The 23708-nt window shown below is 43.9% G+C and overlaps 1 protein-coding gene across 11 annotated transcripts in view; it reads left to right on the forward strand.

Moving 5' to 3' along the window:
- The window catches only part of sox6 (SRY-box transcription factor 6), a 194982-nt gene that overhangs the window by 107762 nt on the left and 63512 nt on the right, over nt 1-23708 (forward strand). For all 11 annotated transcript variants that reach the window (XM_053683309.1, XM_053683311.1, XM_053683312.1 and 8 more), the window contains 2 exons: nt 6902-7074; nt 12801-12869. In XM_053683309.1, the coding sequence (XP_053539284.1) occupies nt 6902-7074; nt 12801-12869 (242 nt within the window). The remainder of the gene's footprint in view (nt 1-6901; nt 7075-12800; nt 12870-23708) is intronic.

A 23708-nucleotide genomic window follows, 5' to 3' on the forward strand; every position in this document is an offset into this window, starting at 1 on the left:
TGTTTCACAGACATCCCACAACTTTAAATGTAACTATAAATGGATAAAAATGACATGTTTTTCTTTATTAATAATAATAATAATAATAATAATAATAATAATAATAATGCTATAAGAGGGATAAGAGACTTCAGGACTTCGGAGTGGTATCAGTGACCCTGCTTCATCACGCCGCCCTGTCGCTCATTATTTTACTATAACAGCACCACACGGAGTGTGTTATTCCTTTAAGACAGAGACCCGAGGGGAAAAAACTGATCCTGTCCACACACTCAGATCCCCTGATTACAAACACCAAGGTCACAAATGTCCTCCTTCTTCAACTCCTACATCGCAGTGAAACCTTAGATGCAAGCCGTCTGGTCTTAACACAAATCCTTTGTGACTGAAGTACTTAACTATCAGCAGAGGCAATCAGATCAAATCACATGAGCTGTTCTTCTAGTCAGTGTTGAGGGTTTTTTTTTATTTTATTTTATTTATCAAGGCCTTGAATTGGGGCCAGGTTTGGGACACGCTCTGTGATAAAAGCAGGAAGATGTCAAGGCATCGCTGTCCGAGCTGAATTAGCGAATTTTTATTTATTTATTTATTTATTTAAAAAAAGAAAAGTGGCACGCATGCCCGCGTTCAAGGCCTCTCCATGCCGGCCAAGTCCGAGCACCAAAACATGACGCCGAGTATGGATTCGTCTCGTCAGAATTGGTTCGGGATACGCGCTAAACCAGTGAAGGCTTCGTATGGGTTTCTAGCGCTAGCTTAATTATCAACAGGAAATAAGAGTGCTCCATGAAGGGCACCTCGCTTTAAGAGCTAATTAGTCAAATGTTGGAGAACTGAACACATGTGGGATCGTTCCACACGCACCCCGTGCTAACCCCTTCCATGTCCTCGGCTCAGGAACGCATAATAAACAAGGACGTTCACACATTTACCCAAATCATGCTAGCTAGCACAGAACCTTATTTGCATTGGCAAGCTCAGTTAATTGCGTTTAAGTGTTTAAGGCTACGCTGTCGTCTTTGTCGCCAGTTCAACAAGACTTTCACCCTCTGTCGAGCTCCGGCAAGGCTGTTACCTTTCATGCTGCATTTAAGCGTAGCTTTGAAATGTTTTTTTTTTTTTCTCCTGAATTGATGGCTTGCGTGGGCCATATGCTGACATGCGGTAGCACGTCCATGCTCGAGCTTGTTAATGAAGTTTTATTGGCAGGATTAGCAAGGTTTTATATCATCGCGTAGGGGCTGCCAGCCAGGTAAAACAGCTGTCGCTCGTATTGTTTCAATTCAGGGGGAAAGGAAAGCACTTTTAGGGCCGTATCACTCATGAGAGTGTGTGTGTAGGGGGGTGGGGTGGGGAGTTTATGTCCTGGAGATCCTATTATTTATTTATTTTTTTTAATTCTGGGCAAATCCAAATGTTATTATTGTTTAGAATCTGTTTTAATATTCTTGTAATATTTCAGATCTGGCAAGCCGTCAGCCTTCAAGCTAATTCCCCTTGACTTGGCACATAAGCAGATAAAAATGTGTTCACTTGTAGATATGGTGGAGGTTTCTGTATTAATAGATTTAATAGTGATGGAAGGAGTCTCCAGTGTCAGCGCTTTGTAACAGTTAGAGGTAAACCCGTAACTTCAAGCTTTCTGACATCTTTGCGAGTTTTTTGGTAAAAAAAACAACAAGCTTGTGAATGTGAATTCATTAAGTGTGTGACAGGGCTAAACACCCCCCCCCCAAAAAAAATCATTGTATTTTGCTTGGATTTACACCTTTTTCTCACGTGGAAGAACCCGATCGCCGAGCTTCCAGCCACATCAGGCGCGTCAGCTATGTGCAGCGTACGTCCGGGCTCGGCCCTGGCACAATCGCTGCTTTTTACAGGCCTCCTAATTTACTTAGGATGGACTCGCAGCATATGGGGAGCATCCACAATGGCTGACTGATGGAGAGACAAAGAAATTCCAGTGCTGGGACGTTTTGGGGAGTAAAAAAAAAAAAAAAAGTCATTCACATGTAGTCATAATGGCTCAGCTGTCCTAACCAAAGACTGGGAAGAGAATAGGGAGCCTTGTGATTCTTTTTTTTTAACGTCCCTTTTTTTCCCCTCTTCGTTCTTTCTTTTCTCGTGTGTGTGCTCGAGGCTTTTATCTTTCTCATTCACTCGGGACCGTTCAAAGTTACAAGCTGCCTTCTCTTTCCCTGCTGCAGGACTTGGAACTCAAATTAGTGCCTGCTTGATTAGAAAAGGAAAAGAGAGGGGGAGGCTCGAGCTGAGAGAATAGCTGTTGGACAGAACAAATCGCACCCCTACAAAGTGTCTTTTATCCTTTAGGTCCTCTTTTTGCTGACAGAACCCCCCCCCCCCCCCCCCCCCCCCCGCCTTGTTCAGTTGTTCACTGGGGTCTCTGTTGCTTTGGTTCTCTCTCTCTGTCATTCATCGTGTGGACGTGTCTTCTGGTCAAGGGTTTGGCGAAAAGTAAGGGTGGGGATCCTTGATTTAGGTAACCGTGCCCCAGGCATTCTCACAGGACTTTAACCGATCCATACGTCCGGCTCAGGTATCTCTCTGAGCTTCTTGCTCTGTAATTCTCAGCCCTCATGTGCATCGGTATGTTTTTACTCAACCGCCCCTTTAACCTGTCACAAAGCATTACTCGCGTCCTAGAAACACGCCGTCTTTAAACGCGAGGAGGCTTCCTGACCAGACTGTCTCCTTCCAGGAAAGATGATGAGAGGAGACACCTTTACAAGAGAGTCTAGACCCACTGCTGTTAAAGAGCTGCGCAATACGCATGGCTGGCCTCTCTGTCAGCAGACATCGTCTCTGTCCTCCGCATGCTGCCCTGTCCAATAAAACATGTGCTGCCATTTTATAAGCGACCCATAATCAGGACTCGGAAGGATTGCACTTGGATGTAGGGAAACAAAAACATATGGTGGGCCATATGCTTAATTATTAAGGGGTAGACACGTAAACAGTGTAGTTTAGCCTGTATATGGGAATTCGCTGTACGGGGGTTTTCCTGTTTTCTACCCATTCCATTGGCTTTCCAAACACCAGCTTGACAAAACAGTTACTTGGATATAACTCTCAAGCTTTCAGGAATATGTTCCCCAAGCCGGGCCTTTTAGAAGTTTGAGAAAGGAGGACAAGACGAGAGCAGAATGGGGAGACAGTAGAAAGGCGGACAGTTGCTATTATGGTGTTGTAGGAGCAGAGGGAAGAGGAGGGGGATGGCCTCAGTCCTGTACAATTGAGAAGAGACTGAGAAACAATGTGAGCTCTGTTGGTATGCTTCTAGTGTTTGGGCAAAGCAGCATTCCCCAACACACGGCCCCTGCACTGAACCCTTTCGAGCTCATTTTTCTCTCTCTCTCTCTCTCCATCTTCTTTATCTCTGTATTTCTTGACACGTCTATGAAACAACGAACACCTGTAACGCACGTGTGGTCATAGTCATACATGTGTACAGAAACATGCACGGGCCTTCAGTCACGCAACCGATACGTATTAACTCGAGAATTTAATTCTAAACGGAAAAGCGGTGATACTAGGAAGTATATTGAAGCAATCGTTGTGCAAGCGCACAGGCTACCCGGATTAAGATTCATAACAAAACAATAAATAGCAAGCAAAGTGCCATGTAGAAAGACCTATAGATAGATAGATAGATTGATATATTGGACCTGAATAAATGGCGACATGTACAGGTAGAGTTTAATCTCAATTCCAAAAAGGAAGGGGCGTGTCTAATAGCAGTCAGTAAGACGTTCCAGAGTCTGGGGGTGAAAAAGGCGAGTCCCGGTTCACCGTCGAGTTTAAAATCGTGACCTTGAAACAGCCAACAGACTTTGCGAGGAAGACCTCAGGGTGATAGTTAGTCAACAAGATAGAGTGGGGCCAGACCATTAAGAGCGTCACAAACTAATAAGGGCGCGTTTGACGTGAACCGGGAGCCAGTGAAGTGAAGCGAGGAGTGGTGCGAAGTGTTAAGAAGTTGCTACCTGGATCTATTACTCCCGTGCGTGCAGAAATGCACACAGCTTCGTACACAGCTCGAAAAGATCGCGCGGATGTTCAGATCGGCACGTTTTCCGTCTCGGGTGTGCCAGAGAGCGCGGGAGAAGTCGGCGGGTCAAGGACTGGATGAGAAACATCAGCGTTTTTACATTATGAGCATTTTTAAATGATTGCTGTGGATAGTGTGGTTAAAAATACCCATTTTAGTGTGATCAAAATAAAAGGAATGAAAAACAACAACAACAACAACAACAACACCCGAGCTCCATCGTGGGCAGGAAATGAGCAGGAGGTCTGTGACGTGAGCAGATGTTTCGTTCCGATTCTCCATTCTTATCCGGACTCCTCCTCTAAAAGCTTCCTGATGGAGAAAGGTATAGGGTTGCGCTCTTTGACATCTTCTTGTCTACGTGTGGACGCGACCGACAAAGCGTGTGTGTATGTGTGTGTATTGGGCGTGCAGTAGCCTTTCCAAACAGCAGCATGCTGCTAAATGCAGCCCTTCATGGCTCCAGCCAAAGGTTAATAAAATCGGTGTCCAAATGTATCAATTTTACAGATAAGCCATTCACGACAAGTGCACCGAGCTGAATAAGAAGTTGATTCAGGGCCATCGAAAAAAACCACACACGGCAGCTATGAATGGATGCTTTTTAGGGGGCTTTCTCCTCTTTTTCAGAGTGAGGATAAATGGAGAATTGCCACTTCTCTCTCTCTCTCTCTCGCTCTCGCTCTCTCTCGCTCTCGCTCTCGCTCTCTCTCTCGCTCTCTCTCTCGCTCTCTCTCTCGCTCTCGCTCTATCCATTGCAGTGCTGGCTCGAATCCTGCCAGAGAACACCTCTGAATGGGGGCTGGAGGTTGACAGGCCCTATTAAGACAAATGACCTTCCTCATCGGAGAGATAAAATAAATCAGGTGTTTAGTCAAATTAAAATAGTTGAACTGGAGCAAGGCCCCAGGGAACGCACGGGGAGAAACTCGACACAGATGTGGACGATGAAATACAGGACGACACCCAGGAAAGAATTTAAGGAGCGAGCTGTACTGTTCTATCCTGCAAACCCCCTCCTCCTCCTCCTCCTCCTCCTCCTCCTCTTCCTCCTCCTCGTCCTCCAGCGTTTCTCTCGGTCTAACTCGTATCTTTTGTAAATGTGCAGAAACAGCAGCATGTCACCCTTGAAGGGGCAAAAAAGAGCAAGGAGGACGGGGCGAGCTCGCTAGTAGAAAGTGAGTTACTGTCCAGCGTCTCACGAGCAATTACGGTCCATGTGTAAGTCAATGAATGGATCACTTAGCATTGATTAGATAGAGGTGCAGCAGGACTGCCTCGGCGCTCTCACACACAAATAAAGACGGACTCGGTGAAGACGTCCTGCCCGACCGCCGAACCCCCCCCCCACACACTCCGCACCCCCGCCCACACCCCACACATACCACACACTCACACACAAATACACGTACACTTGACTTTCTCTATGATTGTAATGATGCTCAGTAATGAGACTGTGTTTGATGTCGGCGTCTGAAAGAGAAATAATGAGACAATGCTGAGGTGACAGTGACCCTGTTAGGGAGAAACTCAGGAAAAGTGTTTGTGTCTGAAGCTTCCTTAATGAGAATGGAGAGCAGTCGTTAAATTGGCCTTGCGGCACGTCTGCACAAACACAAACACACACATGCGCTTGCTTAGCATTGTCTGCCACTAATCAGCCACCTTCACTCATTTTATACCGTCATTCCTCCTCTAACAGGAGTTATTGTGGCTTTGGCTCGATACCATCAAGGAGCAAGAACTTTAATGAGCCTGTCCTCACATCTAGGCTCACCTCTGGGCAACAGCCCTCAATGCGGCATAAAATATTCCAGCAAGCTGCTTGTTTCCCCCTAGACTTACGTTCAAAATTTGCAGAATGCCAAGCAGAATTCCAGCCTCGCTTTGTTTCAAACACAGCACTTTATTCCCAAGCCGTACGTTTCCTCGCGTTTACGCCAACGTTCCTGCTCATACACGTATCGGCCGATCAGCATCGTGAACCGTCGTCTGTCGGCAGGTCAGACTGACAGATATACCCATCGGCTCAGGGTCCGATTTATACGACCGGCTTCGACACCCGAGATTATTTTCAGATTCTCCAGTGTGAAGCGGGATGGATTAAACGATGCCATTATGTGTAGACGAAGGTAAAAAGCTGGAGAGTAGAAGATGGTCAGAAACCGCTGGCTCTCTGTTCATCTCACAAGCTCCTTGAGAAGGATAATGAGGCGAGATGCACAACAGATGCTTTGTTGTATCTTCACAAAGCCAGAGATCTGTAGATTCGGAGCAGGGAAATGATTTCTGATCCACTTGAACGAGCTGGTGTGGGGAATAAAAAAGCTGGGTGTCAAATAACAGGATTGGTTGAACGTTTCATATTACCGGAGAAAGGCACGCGGTGGTTTGCAGAAAAGGTCTTTGAGAGGCATGACTACAACTAATAAACGAGGAACTTCACCTGAAGGGGTTAAAAATATATATATATATATATATATATATAGCATAAGTGTACGCATTGTCTAAAACGGGTCTAAACCTCCTCCACCCCCAGATATTTGACCTGTGGTTTGGAAGGAATTTTGAGGGTGAAATGAAACATCTAAACGAGCCCAGAATCGATCTTGTGTGCAGACTGGAATACTCGGTCTCATCTCCTTCTACCATCGGTCTTTTACTTCTGGAAGCATCTCGAGTGAAGCCCACTGATTTGACAGCAGGCTCATGTCTTCTGGTTTCACACCGCCGTGAGCGTCCTAGCACGGATATGAACCCGTGTGTACGGACATGCCGTGTACGATTCCAGGGTCTGAGTAACCTCTGGTGTCTTGTTTCTGTTTCCAGGTACTCCAGAAAGTCTGGCTGAGAAAGAGAGGCAGCTTTCGACGATGATCACACAGCTGATCAGCCTGAGAGAGCAGCTCCTGGCCGCCCACGACGAGCAGAAGAAGCTGGCGGCCTCGCAGATGGAGAAGCAGCGGCAGCAAATGGAGCTGGCTCGACAGCAGCAAGAACAAGTGAGCTCTCTTCCTCTCTTTCTGCTCTGTCCATCACCGTGCCAGACCGCCTCTCTCTCGTCTTCAACCGAGTTTCATCCTTTTAACCTCAGACTCCTTTATTTTTTTGCGGCATTGTCCGCCGCGCGGCGCTGATTTATCGCGTTCAATCGGCGAGTCGATTCAGAAATACTGAGAATAAAAATTTAATTACTCGCCTTTTCAAAGAAAGGAAGGAGTCAAATTAATGTGATATTATTCTGTTCTAATGCTGAATGTATATGACCTTGTGCATGGCTTTCACCTCGGATTTCACTCGGCATATGAGGAAGGATAAGCGGTTTACTTCTGGTTTATAATTTATCGATTTTTTTGTATATATATCATTTTTTTTATGTAAAAAAAAAAAAAAAAAAAAAAAGCAGGAGCTCTAAGACATCCCTATTAGATCAATCTCAGCATGAAATCAGAGGCACAAATCAGGCAAATGAGGCATATTAAAGAAATCAGCAGATTAACACAGCTCATGAACTGCTTTAATGACAGAGGCAGCGACGAGGGAAAGGATCCGTTCCCAGCCCTTTCATTTTTTCTCTTTTTTTCTCATAATAATTAGCCCGCAGAAATCCTATTCAATACATTACATAGATTAATAGGCATATCTCGATGTCAAATCGTCTGCCTGCACTTCGGATAGATAGATGGCCTCATCTCGGATAGATGTGGTGGAAGATTCAGACGGTACTTAAAGTTTATGGGAATCGGGAGCCGCATTGTATGCTTCTGTGATTTTGGTATATTGGGATTATATTTACTGTCACGCTGGTGTGTACGAGGATGTTTTCTTTTCATTAAGGGGGGAAAGAAAATGGCAGTTATGGGTGGAGGGGATGGGAGATGAGTAGAGAGAGAGATATAGCGAGAGAGATAGAGAGGGAGGGAGGAGGCTACCCGGCCCTAAGTTAGAATGTCATTTAGCCATCTAGACACGACACAGTAATTAACTGTTGACACTCGTGAAGGAGCCGGCACAAATTAATCCTGACACATTTGCAGACGAGTGATATCTTACAGTGAACACTTTGTAATTATATTTGAAAATGAAAATTAAATGACACTTAAAACTCGGCTGTCAGGCTCAGCGAGGCGCGGTGGCTCATGGGGAGTTCGGAGGGAGGGAGGGAGGGAGGGAGAAAAGAAGCGATACCTTGGGGGAGGGGGTGGGGGGTGTTTGTGGGCGCTCTGATAAGCCCCGCCCGCTCACAGGGCCGAGCCAGCCACGCCTCCGTTGCGTAAACACGCCAATCACGTCGCTTCCTCTTACGATAAATTGTCACACGCAGTGTTACGTCTAAGCTGTGCGGTCACAGCGTGACGATAACGGTTTAGTATCAGAGTGTGTGTGATGTTAAATACATGTCATTTCCCAGTAGACCTTTAACTGCAGTTTTATTACAAACAAAAACCACAGAAAGTCGTCTTTTCTGCTTGATCAATGGTGGCAGCATGAACGACTCAGTTTTTACGATGCTGGTGTTAGGAAGGTGTGGATAAAGTGTGTTCGGCAGAGCTTCTACTGTTAACACTGTCACGAGACGGTCTCGAGTCAGAAGCGTAGTGTGTGGTGTGTCAGTGTATTTCACGCCTAGGATTCCCGCCCATCGCAAAAGGACCGGGATAACGCGTCAGAATCCGGGAGTTCGGAAAACCGAACTTAACTCTGAGAGTAACGACGAAGCTAATCGCAGATAATAGGAAATGAGGATGATAGGAACAAATATGGTGAAATTGTACGCTAATTTAAACGACTCATCGGCTACGTTAATATCGTAGCTACGCCGCAAAACTAACGAATCGCAGCACCTGTCTGAGCGACATATCAGGTATTAATATGATTTTCATATGAACTATGTAAAGAGTCCAGCAGCAACATGTACATTTTACAGAAAGCTTCGTTCATTTTGTAACCAGCACATCATCTGAAACGTAGTGATTTGACTTCGACGACGGATTTAAGCTCCGCCTACTTTACAACGTGCTTGGCCATGTATTGCACGTATTCCTGAAAAACCTATGTCAATTAGTGAGGATTCTAATCACATACACACATATATATAATCATATACACACTGTATATAATCTCAAACACACCGTATATAACCACATACACACTGTATATAATCTCATACACACCGTATATAATCTCATACACACCGTATATAACCACATACACACCGTATATAACCACATACACACTGTATATAACCACATACACATCGTATATAACCACATACACACTGTATTTAATCTCATACACACCGTATATAACCACATACACACTGTATATAACCACATACACACTGTATACAACCACATACACACTGTATATAACCACATACACACTGTATATAATCTCATACACACTGTATATAATCATATACACACTGTATATAATCTCAAACACACCGTATATAACCACACACACACTGTATATAATCTCAAGCACACCGTATATAACCACATACACACTGTATATAACCACATACACACCGTATATAACCACATACACACTGTATATAACCACATACACACCGTATATAACCACATACACACTGTATATAATCTCAAACACACCGTATATAACCACATACACACTGTATATAACCACATACACACTGTATATAACCACATACACACCGTATATAACCACATACACACTGTATATAATCATATACACACCGTATATAACCACATACACACTGTATATAACCACATACACACTGTATATAACAACATACACACCGTATATAACCACATACACACTGTATATAACCACATACACACTGTATATAACCACATACACACCGTATATAACCACATACACACTGTATATAATCATATACACACCGTATATAACCACATACACACTGTATATAACCACATACACACTGTATATAACAACATACACACCGTATATAACCACATACACACTGTATATAACCACATACACACTGTATATAACCACATACACACCGTATATAACCACATACACACCGTATATAACCACATACACACTGTATATAATCTCAAACACACCGTATATAACCACATACACACTGTATATAACCACATACACACTGTATATAATCTCATACACACCGTATATAACCACATACACACTGTATATAATCATATACACACCGTATATAACCACATACACACTGTATATAATCTCATACACACTGTATATAACCACATACACACTGTATATAATCATATACACACTGTATATAATCTCATACACACCGTATATAACCACATACACACTGTATATAACCACATACACACTGTATATAATCATATACACACCGTATATAACCACATACACACTGTATATAATCTCATACACACTGTATATAACCACATACACACTGTATATAATCATATACACACTGTATATAATCTCAAACACACCGTATATAACCACATACACACTGTATATAACCACATACACACCGTATATAACCACATACACACTGTATATAACCACATACACACCGTATATAACCACATACACATCGTATATAACCACATACACACTGTATATAACCACATACACACTGTATATAATCTCATACACACTGTATATAACCACATACACACTGTATATAACCACATACACACCGTATATAACCACATACACACTGTATATAATCATATACACACCGTATATAACCACATACACACTGTATATAACCACATACACACTGTATATAATCATATACACACCGTATATAACCACATACACACTGTATATAACCACATACACACTGTATATAATCATATACACACTGTATATGATCTCATACACACCGTATATAACCACATACACACTGTATATAACCACATACACACTGTATATAATCTCAAACACACCGTATATAACCACATACACACTGTATATAACCACATACACACCGTATATAACCACATACACACCGTATATAACCACATACACACTGTATATAACCACATACACACTGTATATAATCTCATACACACTGTATATAACCACATACACACTGTATATAACCACATACACACCGTATATAACCACATACACACCGTATATAACCACATACACACTGTATATAACCACATACACACCGTATATAACCACATACACACTGTATATAATCACAAACACACCGTATATAACAACATACACACCGTATATAACAACATACACACTGTATATAATCTCATACACACTGTATATAACAACATACACACTGTATATAACCACATACACACTGTATATAACCACATACACACTGTATATAACCACATACACACTGTATATAATCATATACACACCGTATATAACAACATACACACCGTATATAACAACATACACACTGTATATAATCTCATACACACTGTATATAACCACATACACACTGTATATAACCACATACACACTGTATATAACCACATACACACTGTATATAATCTCAAACACACCGTATATAACCACATACACACTGTATGTAACCACATACACACCGTATATAACCACATACACACTGTATATAATCACAAACACACCGTATATAACAACATACACACTGTATATAACCACATACACACTGTATATAACCACATACACACTGTATATAATCATATACACACCGTATATAACAACATACACACCGTATATAACAACATACACACTGTATATAATCTCATACACACTGTATATAACCACATACACACTGTATATAACCACATACACACTGTATATAACCACATACACACTGTATATAATCTCAAACACACCGTATATAACCACATACACACTGTATGTAACCACATACACACCGTATATAACCACATACACACCGTATATAACCACATACACATCGTATATAACCACATACACACTGTATATAACCACATACACACTGTATATAATCTCATACACACTGTATATAACCACATACACACTGTATATAACCACATACACACCGTATATAACCACATACACACTGTATATAACCACATACACACCGTATATAACCACATACACACTGTATATAATCACAAACACACCGTATATAACAACATACACACTGTATATATAACCACATACACACTGTATATAACCACATACACACTGTATATAATCATATACACACCGTATATAACAACATACACACCGTATATAACAACATACACACTGTATATAATCTCATACACACTGTATATAACCACATACACACTGTATATAACCACAGACATATCAGACGCTACACTACGCTGACTTGTAGTGAAAACAAAATTGTATTCTTGTCATTTTTAACAACTTTTAAATTTTTTTATTTTCATAAACAAAAATCTCAGGACGATCTGAACTCATAAAAGGCAGAAGGTCCGTTCCTGCCCCTACTTCGTAAGATAACGCAGAGGAACTCCTCAAAACGATTAAAAGAATGAATAAACATTTTAATTCTAACGTCATAGATATATTTATTTATTTATTTATTTATTTTTTTAGAAAACGTTAATGTTACAACACGCAATACGCAAATTGCTGCAGTGCCTCGCTGCCTTGCATTAAGGAAGAGATTACATTTACTGAATTAGATCAGACTGTTTGAGGCTTAAAGATGCCACGGTGTCACAGCCGATCGTTCCTGAATTGTGCTTTGCGAGAGCAATAATCGAGAAACGCCTGTGCTCCACAGATCGCCAGACAGCAGCAGCAACTTCTCCAGCAGCAGCACAAAATCAATCTCCTTCAGCAGCAGATTCAGGTCAGTGTGTTTCCTTTTTGGCTTTGTGTGTGTGTGTGTGTGTGTGTGTGTGTGTGTGTGTGTGTGTGTGTGTGTTTATGTACGTACAATATCACAGACGTGTATCTGTCACTTATATCCAAGTGTCTCAAGAATTGCGCGGAAGTAGGCCTTTGGTGTCGGATCTCGTCTACTCTCTGTCCTTCATCATAACTCTCATCAGTAATTAGGCTCCAGCAGCCGAGCTGGTCGCATAAATATGGGCTAATAATTAGCACTTGCCAATTAACGAAGAAAATGACAGGACGAGAAAGACTGTGACGGAGCCGAATAACACCTCGCTGTGTTTGTTGTTTTTGCTTGTCTTTTTTTTCCCCCTTTCTTCTTCGCCGAAACACACCCCGGGGCTTCGTGAATACCTTTCAGATGCACGAAACCTCCTGAAAGCACCTAGTGCCTTTTCTCTTCTCCTATATACAACTTGTGCTCATAAATTTACGCACCCCTTGCAGAATCTGCAAAATGTTAATAATTATAAACAAATAAATAAACAAGAGGAATCATTAAAATTGCATTTTGTTTGTATTTAGTTCCGCCCTGAAGAAGCTATTTCACGTAGCAGATGTATACGTATAGTCCGCAAGGCACAAAAATACCCGAATTTACCCAAATGAACCGGTTCAAAAGTTTACACACGCTCGATTATTAATACCGCGTGTCGTTACCTGGATGATCGACGAGTCCCTTGTTTGTCCTGAGCAGTTAATCTACACACCTGCCCGTTCTTTACTTTTCCAGCATCTTCTGTATATTTCAGCCCTTTCTGACAGCGGCTATATGATATGTCCAGATCCGTCTTTTCACACCGAGGGACTCGTACACGACCATTACACAAGGTGCAAACGTTCACTGATGCTCAAGAAGGCAACACGATACATTAAGAGTCAGGGGGGTGTAAACTTTTGAACAGGATGATCAAACTGTATAGACTGTCGTTATTTTGTCTTCCGGGAAACATGTAAATATCTTACGTAGCTTCTGTAGGGCAGCACTAAATGGAAATACTAAACGAAATGAGAACAATTTACACCGATCATCCTGTTCAAAAGTTTACCCCCCCCCCCCCCCCCCCCAGCTCTTCACGAGCCTCAGTGAATCAGTTATACTCCATGCTGTTGAAGAATTTCAACACAGTTTCCTGCACTGAGAAATGAACACAAACACTCTGAACTCACACCGGGGTAAGTCCAGGGGCAGATGGCTAGGTTTGGGTAATAAATGGATAAATGATGCGAGTATGAAACACAAATGTGACCTGCAGACGTTCCAGAGGAACAGAGTCGGCGTTCGGATGAGACAGACGTGAGGAATATCTTCCCGAAACTGTTCTTATGGACTTTAATACAACTTTCCAACGCTGGAAAGTAGTTCCAGTTACTGTACACTGTCCTGAAGGGTTTGTCATATCTCTACGCCATCAGAGACACACAACCCAACTCCACAAACTCACCTGTCTGGAGAAAAGCAGTTCCGCCTCTGATAGAGACAGATATCAGATATCACGTGTAAAAATGTATTGTTGGAAGACAAGATTCTTGTTTGTGGTAATCTCTGTCTCTCTCGCTCTCTCTCTCTCTCTCTCTCTCTCTCTCTCTCTCTCTCTCTCTCTCTCACACACACACACACACACACACACACGAGAAGCGCAATAATATCAGTTGGAATAATTATTAGGTGTCTTAAGTAAGTGTTGAGTTTAAAGTATTTACATGAGCAGCACTTATGGTGATACGGAGAGGATAAGAGGAAGAACAAGGGTGCCAGTGTGTGTGTGTGTGTGTGTGTGTGTGTGTGTGTGTGTGTGTGTGTGTGTGTGTGTGAGTGTGTGTGTGTGGTATACGTTGTTCCTTTGAGCAAGGTTAGTGGACCACCCGGTCTGAGCGGTCTGGACATACACAAGCTGGTTGGTGGCAGCGGTCAAGGTCTTCACACACACACACACACACACATACACACACACACACACACACACACGAAAGCCAAGGGTGCTAAGGGTGTTAGCTGTGCCAGGAAAAGCTCTCCTCCTCACTCTCTCGCTCTCTTTCAGTCTCTCTCGGCCAGTGGAGACAGGTACCGCTTTCCCCACCTCTCCATTTCATCCCTCTTTCTCTTCTAGTGCAAAAACATAATGCTCAGTGCTGTCAGTCAGTCTTGAGAGAGAGGGAGAGGGAAAGAGAGAGAGAGAGGGAGAGGGAAAGAAAGAGAGAGAGAGAGAGAGAGAGAGAGAGAGTTTTGGCAATTATTAATGAGCACATTTCAGGATTGAGTGTGTGATAGAGGGGCAGATAGAGAAAGACTGAAAGAGAGAAAAAAAGACAAAAAACGGCACTATATCCTCCATCAGTCACTCACTCGCACACTTTCTTTGCTCTCCGTCCTTCACGTCTCTCTCTTTATTTCACTCCGTGTCAGAGATCCTGGACGCACATCACAGTCAGGAATGATTAGCGTAGTTCAGGTTACATCTCTCTTTACATTTGTCTTGCACTTCAAACGAAACCCCCTCCTCACACACACTCACACACACACACACACACACACACACACACACACCAAAAAAAAAAAAAAAAAAAGACAGTACAACTCGCCATGGCCTTGAGAGCCTTTGTAGAACTGTACAGTGTTTTAGATCTTCACTCACTCACTCACTCACTCCCACCTCCTTCCGCTGTTTTCTTTTTTCCACGCGCTTCCTACTCTGATGTGTCGGTGCGAAAAAAGAGAAACCCGTGTTTGATTTGCGTGGCCCGGAGTCGAGCGGCGGGATTTAAAGGGAGACAGTAAAACCTCTTTCAAGTGCACTTTCCCGGGAGAAAGGACTCTATCACCGACCTGAACTGATCAAGAGGGGACGGAACACCTGTCTATAATCCCAACATCTCTCTCTCTCTCTCTCTCTCTTTCTCACACACACACACACACACACACACACAGTGTGTATTTCGGGTCCCTTCTTGTCCAAAATCACAAGCGATATAACCACCATTTATCAGAGAAGTGTGAAGAACCCAATATGACACTTTTCCGTGTATCTGCATGTCCTTATGACCTGTGACTAAAGACAATAAATAAATAAATAAATAAATAAATAAATAAATAAACCTGACAGCATTTAAATGACATAAAACTTAAGTATGATATTAAACCATCTCCATTTCCAGAATATTACTGGTAACTATACTGAGCTGTGACGTATTTTCTGCGTTCCTAAAGCGATATAACCGTTACTACGGAAATGACCTGAAAGCATGTTATATTTCATCGCTATGGTAACGATCCTATATGAATAAACATAATGTATTATAAGTACTGTTCATAGCATGAAATAAAATAAACATGCAGTAAGTACACCTTTATAAGTTATTAGAATCAGGCCTTACCTGGCGTATGTCAGTAATCTACACTCGGACAAGCACTCGTTATTTATATGACGGAGGCTCGCAAAGACGTGCAAACAAAACAAACAAACAAACAAACAAACAAAGATAAATTAGTGGATAAATTCATGATTCTTCACCATTGGCAATTTAATTAGTTATGAATAATTCATCATACATAATCATGACATCTTGGCGAGTCATAATGACAACAATTATATCACTTATAACAATGATTTATTAACATGTAACAGACAGACAGACAGACAGACAGACAGACAGACAGATAAAAAGCTTATTCTAGATCCCCGACTCTTTAGTGGTCACAACGTCTATAATTTTTTTTCTTATTTGAAGTACTATCAAAATGTGTCTAAGTTTTACATTTATATAGAGAGAAGGAAAAGACAAGAGAAGGATGATTTGGAAAGGAGGAGGAGAAGGAGAAGGAGGAAGCTCACTAATGCAGTTCACTGGGACTCTGTTTTCATTAGATTCTGCTCTTAAGAGAGAGAGAGAGAGAGAGAGAGAGAGAGAGAGAGAGAGAGAGAGAGAGAGAGACTACTGTTTTGGCTGAAGTTAAAGAGTGACCTTTTTCCCCCTTGTGTTTCAGTCATTATTGATGATGTCACTGATCACATCTGGGAATAAAAATCCAGCTGTCAGGAATCGAATGAAAGAGAAAATAAGGAAAAAAAGATGTCTAAAAGAAAAAGCCCCTTCTGTTTTCTCGTCCCTTGAAATTACAGCGTGGATTGGGGTTGGGATTACAGTGTGGATTGGGGTTGGGATTACAGCGTGGATTGGGGTTTGGGATTACAGCGTGGATTGGGGTTGGGATGACAGCGTGGATTGGGGTTGGGATGACAGCGTGGATTGGGGTTGGGATGACAGCGTGGATTGGGGGTTGGGATTACAGCGTGGATTGGGGTTGGGATTACAGCGTGGATTGGGGTTGGGATGACAGCGTGGATTGGGGGTTGGGATTACAGCGTGGATTGGGGTTGGGATTACAGCGTGGATTGGGGGTTGGGATTACAGCGTGGATTGGGGTTGGGATTACAGCGTGGATTGGGGTTTGGGATTACAGCGTGGATTGGGGTTGGGATGACAGCGTGGATTGGGGGTTGGGATGACAGCGTGGATTGGGGTTGGGATGACAGCGTGGATTGGGGTTGGGATTACAGCGTGGATTGGGGGTTGGGATTACAGCGTGGATTGGGGTTGGGATTACAGCGTGGATTGGGGTTGGGATTACAGCGTGGATTGGGGTTTGGGATTACAGCGTGGATTGGGGTTGGGATTACAGCGTGGATTGGGGGTTGGGATTACAGCGTGGATTGGGGGTTGGGATTACAGCGTGGATTGGGGTTGGGATTACAGCGTGGATTGGGGTTGGGATTACAGCGTGGATTGGGGGTTGGGATGACAGCGTGGATTGGGGTTGGGATTACAGCGTGGATTGGGGTTGGGATGACAGCGTGGATTGGGGGTTGGGATTACAGCGTGGATTGGGGTTGGGATTACAGCGTGGATTGGGGTTGGGATGACAGCGTGGATTGGGGGTTGGGATTACAGCGTGGATTGGGGTTGGGATTACAGCGTGGATTGGGGTTGGGATTACAGCGTGGATTGGGGGTTGGGATGACAGCGTGGATTGGGGTTGGGATTACAGCGTGGATTGGGGGTTGGGATTACAGCGTGGATTGGGGTTGGGATGACAGCGTGGATTGGGGTTGGGATTACAGCGTGGATTGGGGGTTGGGATGACAGCGTGGATTGGGGTTGGGATTACAGCGTGGATTGGGGTTGGGATGACAGCGTGGATTGGGGGTTGGGATTACAGCGTGGATTGGGGGTTGGGATGACAGCGTGGATTGGGGTTGGGATGACAGCGTGGATTGGGGGTTGGGATGACAGCGTGGATTGGGGTTGGGATTACAGCGTGGATTGGGGTTGGGATTACAGCGTGGATTGGGGTTGGGATTACAGCGTGGATTGGGGTTGGGATGACAGCGTGGATTGGGGTTGGGATTACAGCGTGGATTGGGGTTGGGATTACAGCGTGGATTGGGGGTTGGGATGACAGCGTGGATTGGGGTTGGGATTACAGCGTGGATTGGGGTTGGGATTACAGCGTGGATTGGGGGTTGGGATTACAGCGTGGATTGGGGTTGGGATTACAGCGTGGATTGGGGGTTGGGATTACAGCGTGGATTGGGGGTTGGGATGACAGCGTGGATTGGGGTTGGGATTACAGCGTGGATTGGGGTTGGGATTACAGCGTGGATTGGGGTTGGGATTACATCGCTACGTGACGTTTCCTTTTTCACAACTCACTCCCGTGCATTTATTTCACCTCATGACTTTCACATCACCTCACACACATCACTCACATCACATCACACTCGAACAAACAGAGCAATTAAACACAAACCTCAGATCTCACACTGCGATCATCAGCTTTTCCTTTTTCTCATATATATATATATATATTTATATATATATATGAGCTTCTGGAATCCTCCCCCGATCGACTCGTTATGTGCGAACCTATTGGTTTAAGAGATTTATATTTATTTTATTATTTCTCCCAAAGCACCGTTGACTTCCGGAATCTGATTGGTCAGACGGTGTTGATGTAATGTTCTATAACAGCAATCGTTTCTATAGTTACGGCGCAGAGGTCAGACTACGACGTGTCGTTCTTTAATAAATAAATAAATAAATAGTAATTATTTGCAAAGCGCTGCTGCATAAGAGGAATAAAACACTCGGGGACATGCTGTTACTGTAGTGTGTAGCGTGTATAGTGTGTGTATAGTGTGTGTGTAGTGTGTGTGTGTGTGTGTGTGTGTGTGAAACTACTCGCCCCAGCTGCGTTAGTCTCAGGTTGATTTAGACTTCAGGCCTGGAGTCTCTGACTGGCACAGCGCCATACATTCCTGCACGCTGGGGCTGGTACGGTGCGATCCGAGGTGAGGTGACACGAGCACAAAGAACACACACACATACACACACACGCACACACACACACGCACACACATAGGTGGAGAGCCTTAACTCATATGCATGTATTCACACATCACACACCCTTAACAGAGACGAAGAAGGATACCCCAGACGTTGTTCTGGATCTTATCTTCATGAGCTGTAGCCTTGAATCCCACCATCATAGCACCTGTCTCACACACACACACACACACACACACACACACACACACACACACACACACACACACACAGAGTAGGGTTATCGGTGATCATGTCTTGCTCAGATGTGGACAGAGACGCTGTTTGTTCAGCTCCTGTGTTTTACATCCACTCGACTCTTCTTCACGTTGCCTTTCACGTCCTCCTCTTCTTCCACTCTTCCTCCTCTTCCTCCTCTTCTCCCCCTCTTCCCCCACTCCTCCCCTCTTCCTCCTCTTCTCCTACTCTTCTCCTATTCTTCTCCTCTTCCTTCAACTCGTCCAAGTCACTTCATCTCCTGTAGTTGAACAAAATGGACGGCACATCAGCATTTCTGCCGTTAGTATAAAATGAGAAAAGAAGCTTTCCAGAACACAGGTCACGTTCTTGCAGTTCTGCTGAAGAGGAGCGTCTTTGTCTCATGGTCCTAATAACCTTTCTTTATATTTCACAAAGGATTAAACATTACACACAGAATGAAACGATTTATAATGCACGATTATACACAAGTGAAAATGAAAAATTCATGATTAGGATGAACGGTACAAGATGTTAGTGCAGCTGTTCGTTAACAGCAACATGAACGAAATAATATTCGAGCGAAAGGTTCCGCAGAGAACCATCACGTGTTTCCGTAGTGGGACGAACACGGGGACCTTCTGGTCCGAGAGGAGCCCGTTAAACATGTCGTCGGGTTATAATGATCCATACGACGGCGGACGAACGTTAATGATAAACATCACGGTCGTATCTGATATCGGTCGGCCTCAGTGTCCGGAACGAAAGGAAGTAAATAAATAGGATTTCTCCCCACACGTAGACGTAAACGATGGAGTATGAGGTCACGGAAACGCCGGGTGGCTTTGAGATTCGACTTCAGTGTCTGGGTTCGAGTCTGTCCCTGCTGCCCGAGTGCCGAGTGCGCGGTTCCAGCGAAAATTGTTGTCAGTGCTCACTTCAAAGCGGGAAAAGCTTTCCTCTCATGTGGTTTTAAATGGTGTGGGGGAGCAGCAGGGGGCTTCCAAGGGTTAAATGATAATAACTGCACACACGCGGCCCCCCAGATAAAGGATTCGTTTTAATTATACAGAACTAACCACCTCCACGCCGGTGCCAGACAGACTGCAATAAAAATAAAGAGAATCTCTGCAGACCTGTGTGCGTGCGAGTGTGTGTGTGTGTGTGTGTGTGTGTGTGCGCATTTATCTCTGTCTGTGTACGAGTATTGTTAACAGACTGAGGGACCAGTTGGACTAGAGGGCCTCCAGGACATGGCTTTGTTCCTGTGAGCTGACAGGCATATGTCTCTGTGTGTGTGTGTGTGTGTGTGTGTGTGTGTGTGAGGTTGATCTCTCTCATATGTGTGCCATTTCCCCAGGCCCACTGGGAGGCTGCCCTGAGAGAATGGTTTAGTCATGAGAAAGGGACAGGAAGTGGGAGCAGGGGTCAGACTAAAGGGTTAATCAGAGACAGCTTTCTGCTCTCAACACACAAAAAAATATCCACACAAGAAACACAACACGTGTCTATCTGCTGCTCCGATACAAAGCCCTCATAGCAGCATCCCATACCAGGTGATACTCCGTGACATAAGTCTAGTGTACGCCATCGCGCTAATGAGCAGACTCAGCAGAAAGAGTCCATGGCTAGCAATGCGCGACAGCCACCAGCGCCGCGGCACATGCTAGCTGTACGAGAGAAAAAAAGTCTGTCTACGATGCACGTATCCAGTATGTTGACGATCTCTTGCCCTCTCTTGACGATCTATCGTCGGCAACCAGGGATCGTACCCGACGTGATAAAAACCTAAAACGTACCGCTGTACCGACGCGACAGCTTTTTTCCCGACGTGAAACTCGCTCGTCTTCGCCACGACCCGAGTCGTGCAGCTAGCTTCGTTTAAAATCGACTCGCCGACATCAGTAAGGAAATCACGCCCGATATAAACAGAGCCGAATAAAATCACGCCACGTATGATTTAGTCGCGCGTGGGTTTTTAACACTAGCCCGGTGCTAATCCATTGCGTCCGTCAGTGGAGACGGTAAAGGTAGGACACGCCCACCAGCGACCGACGTAGCGCAACGTTCGATCTACGTTTGATTGAAGTTGTAATGATCTCATTTCGATCCCGATTTGGATATGGAAATTTCTATCATGCATACGACACGGCCTTTATTATTCAGTGTTCATTGCTCTGCGTCTGTTAATGACTGCCGTAAGTCAGCCGTTCGTTACTCTGCGTTTTATCGTCGTTTTATCGTCCTCGGTGCGGTTATTATAAGCGGTGAACGTGTCAGAGACACTCTGTAGTATGTCTTGGTTATAAACACACCGAGACCTGTCGTGTCGTGCGTTACGGATTCGTTATGAACGCGTCCGTAGTTCTTTATATAGGAATGGTTAGCAGTAAATTTCAATAGGAGAGAGATGGAAAGGGGGTTTTCGGTCTGAAGGCTTACGATTGAGGAATATCCGAATAACAGGAGTGTGTTCTCGGCGAGCGTTCCACTCCCTCTCTCTTTCTCGCGCACACACACACACACACACACACACACACACAGTGTTACGGCCCAGTGACAGAATTCACAGAGGGAGTTTAATAAAGAGAAACCCTGTCCTCCACCGCAGCCCCAAAGAGCCGCCTAATTAAACACCCAGGCCTTTGTGGCCCTCATACGTGTATCTTTTCCTGAGAGAAAAGGATAGTGCAGCTTTTCTTTTCACCCTTTCTGTCCTGGCGTGAAGCGAGGCTCCTGACGAGGTCGCACAATCACGCATTGTTCAGGTGAACGCCGTTTGTACGAGCCGGCTTCTCCGAGCTGCTAAATTAGCTCCTTGTTTTCACGCTCGGCCTGGCCGAAGGTGCTAGGGAACGTAGAAAACGCTGCAGAAAGCATGGCTTTTTCCCCCCCCTAGCAATGCATCATTATTTATTTATATATTTAGCTGTGGATCGCTTCACTTAACAATCATATTGCTCTCCTATTATTCAGGCGCTCTCGATGAAGCTAATTAGCGCAGCTTTGTCTTTAGCCCTGAGCAATTTGGTTTGACTTTTTAATTCAGTGAACGGCGATTGAACGCGGTATTTCATTACGCTCGTTCGCATTCTTTCGCCCAGCACTGTATAGACTAGTGTTGAATTATTCCATGTTCTTTTTTTTTTTTTTTCGGTGTGTGTGTGTGTGTGTGTTTTTTTTTTTTTTCTAGATAAATATAGGGGTGGCTAATTGAACAGAGATAACACTCCTAATTTGCCTCTTGCTAGATGTGTTCTGTTGTCTCCCGGCGCTCTTGTGATCTCTTATGCTAAAGTCCCTATTCATACGCCGACAATGCCGAAAACAAGCCGCTCTGAAAAAAGAATGTGTTGCCAATTAGCATTGTCTATCAGGCAAATAGAGCGTAATAAGGAAGGAAATAGAGTGTGGGAATGTGTGCGAGAGGGAACGAGAACGCTTTTTGCCCTGCGTTCTTTTTTCTTTCTTTTTTTTTTTTTTTTAACAAAGTGCACTATGCTAGCTTTTCTCCTAGCAGGATTACAGCCATAACAGTCTCATCAAATGCACTTGGCTCGAGCCCAGTGCGATGGAGCCTGAACCAGCCTCATCCTCCATTTAGTGAGAGGCTTTAGCTGATGAAGATCCCAGCACGCGAGAGCAGAGATAAAAGAAAGCGGTGACCCGACTCATTAGCCCCCTTTGATTTAATATATTGACACTTGGATACAAATAATTCCATTTAGCTTGCTCGGTTGGAGAGGTTGTGTGTGTGTGTGTGTGTGTGTGTGTGTGTGTGTGGCGGGGGAGGGGGTGGATTGAGTTGAGGATCAATTTAATTAGTTATGAAATGTGACTTCTTGTCAGGAAGCAGAATAAACGCTGACGTTAAATAAAGTCATGTGCAATTGGAACAATAAAGCTTTCGCAGAGCCCCCGTGTTAAAACTTAATGACGCACAAAAATGGGCCTAATAAGCTACAACCTCAGCAAAGAGCCGTGATGGTTCTGAAATTAAGCTAAGTGGATGGAAGCGGAACGGTTAATGTCGTTTAAACAAGTTCTGAAGTCAGGAGTATAAATACCGACCTAGCATTCGAGAAGAACTAGAGAGAGTTACCGTTACCGCTCCCAGCACGTCTCCTGAGTGTTTTGTTCCTCTCGCACCGCAGCAATTTACCGACAGTTAAAGAAGAGGATATTTATAATTACGGCATCTAGTAGACGCCCT

The sequence above is a fragment of the Ictalurus punctatus genome, chromosome 10, assembly GCF_001660625.3.
Source record: "Ictalurus punctatus breed USDA103 chromosome 10, Coco_2.0, whole genome shotgun sequence".
NCBI lineage: Eukaryota > Metazoa > Chordata > Actinopteri > Siluriformes > Ictaluridae > Ictalurus > Ictalurus punctatus.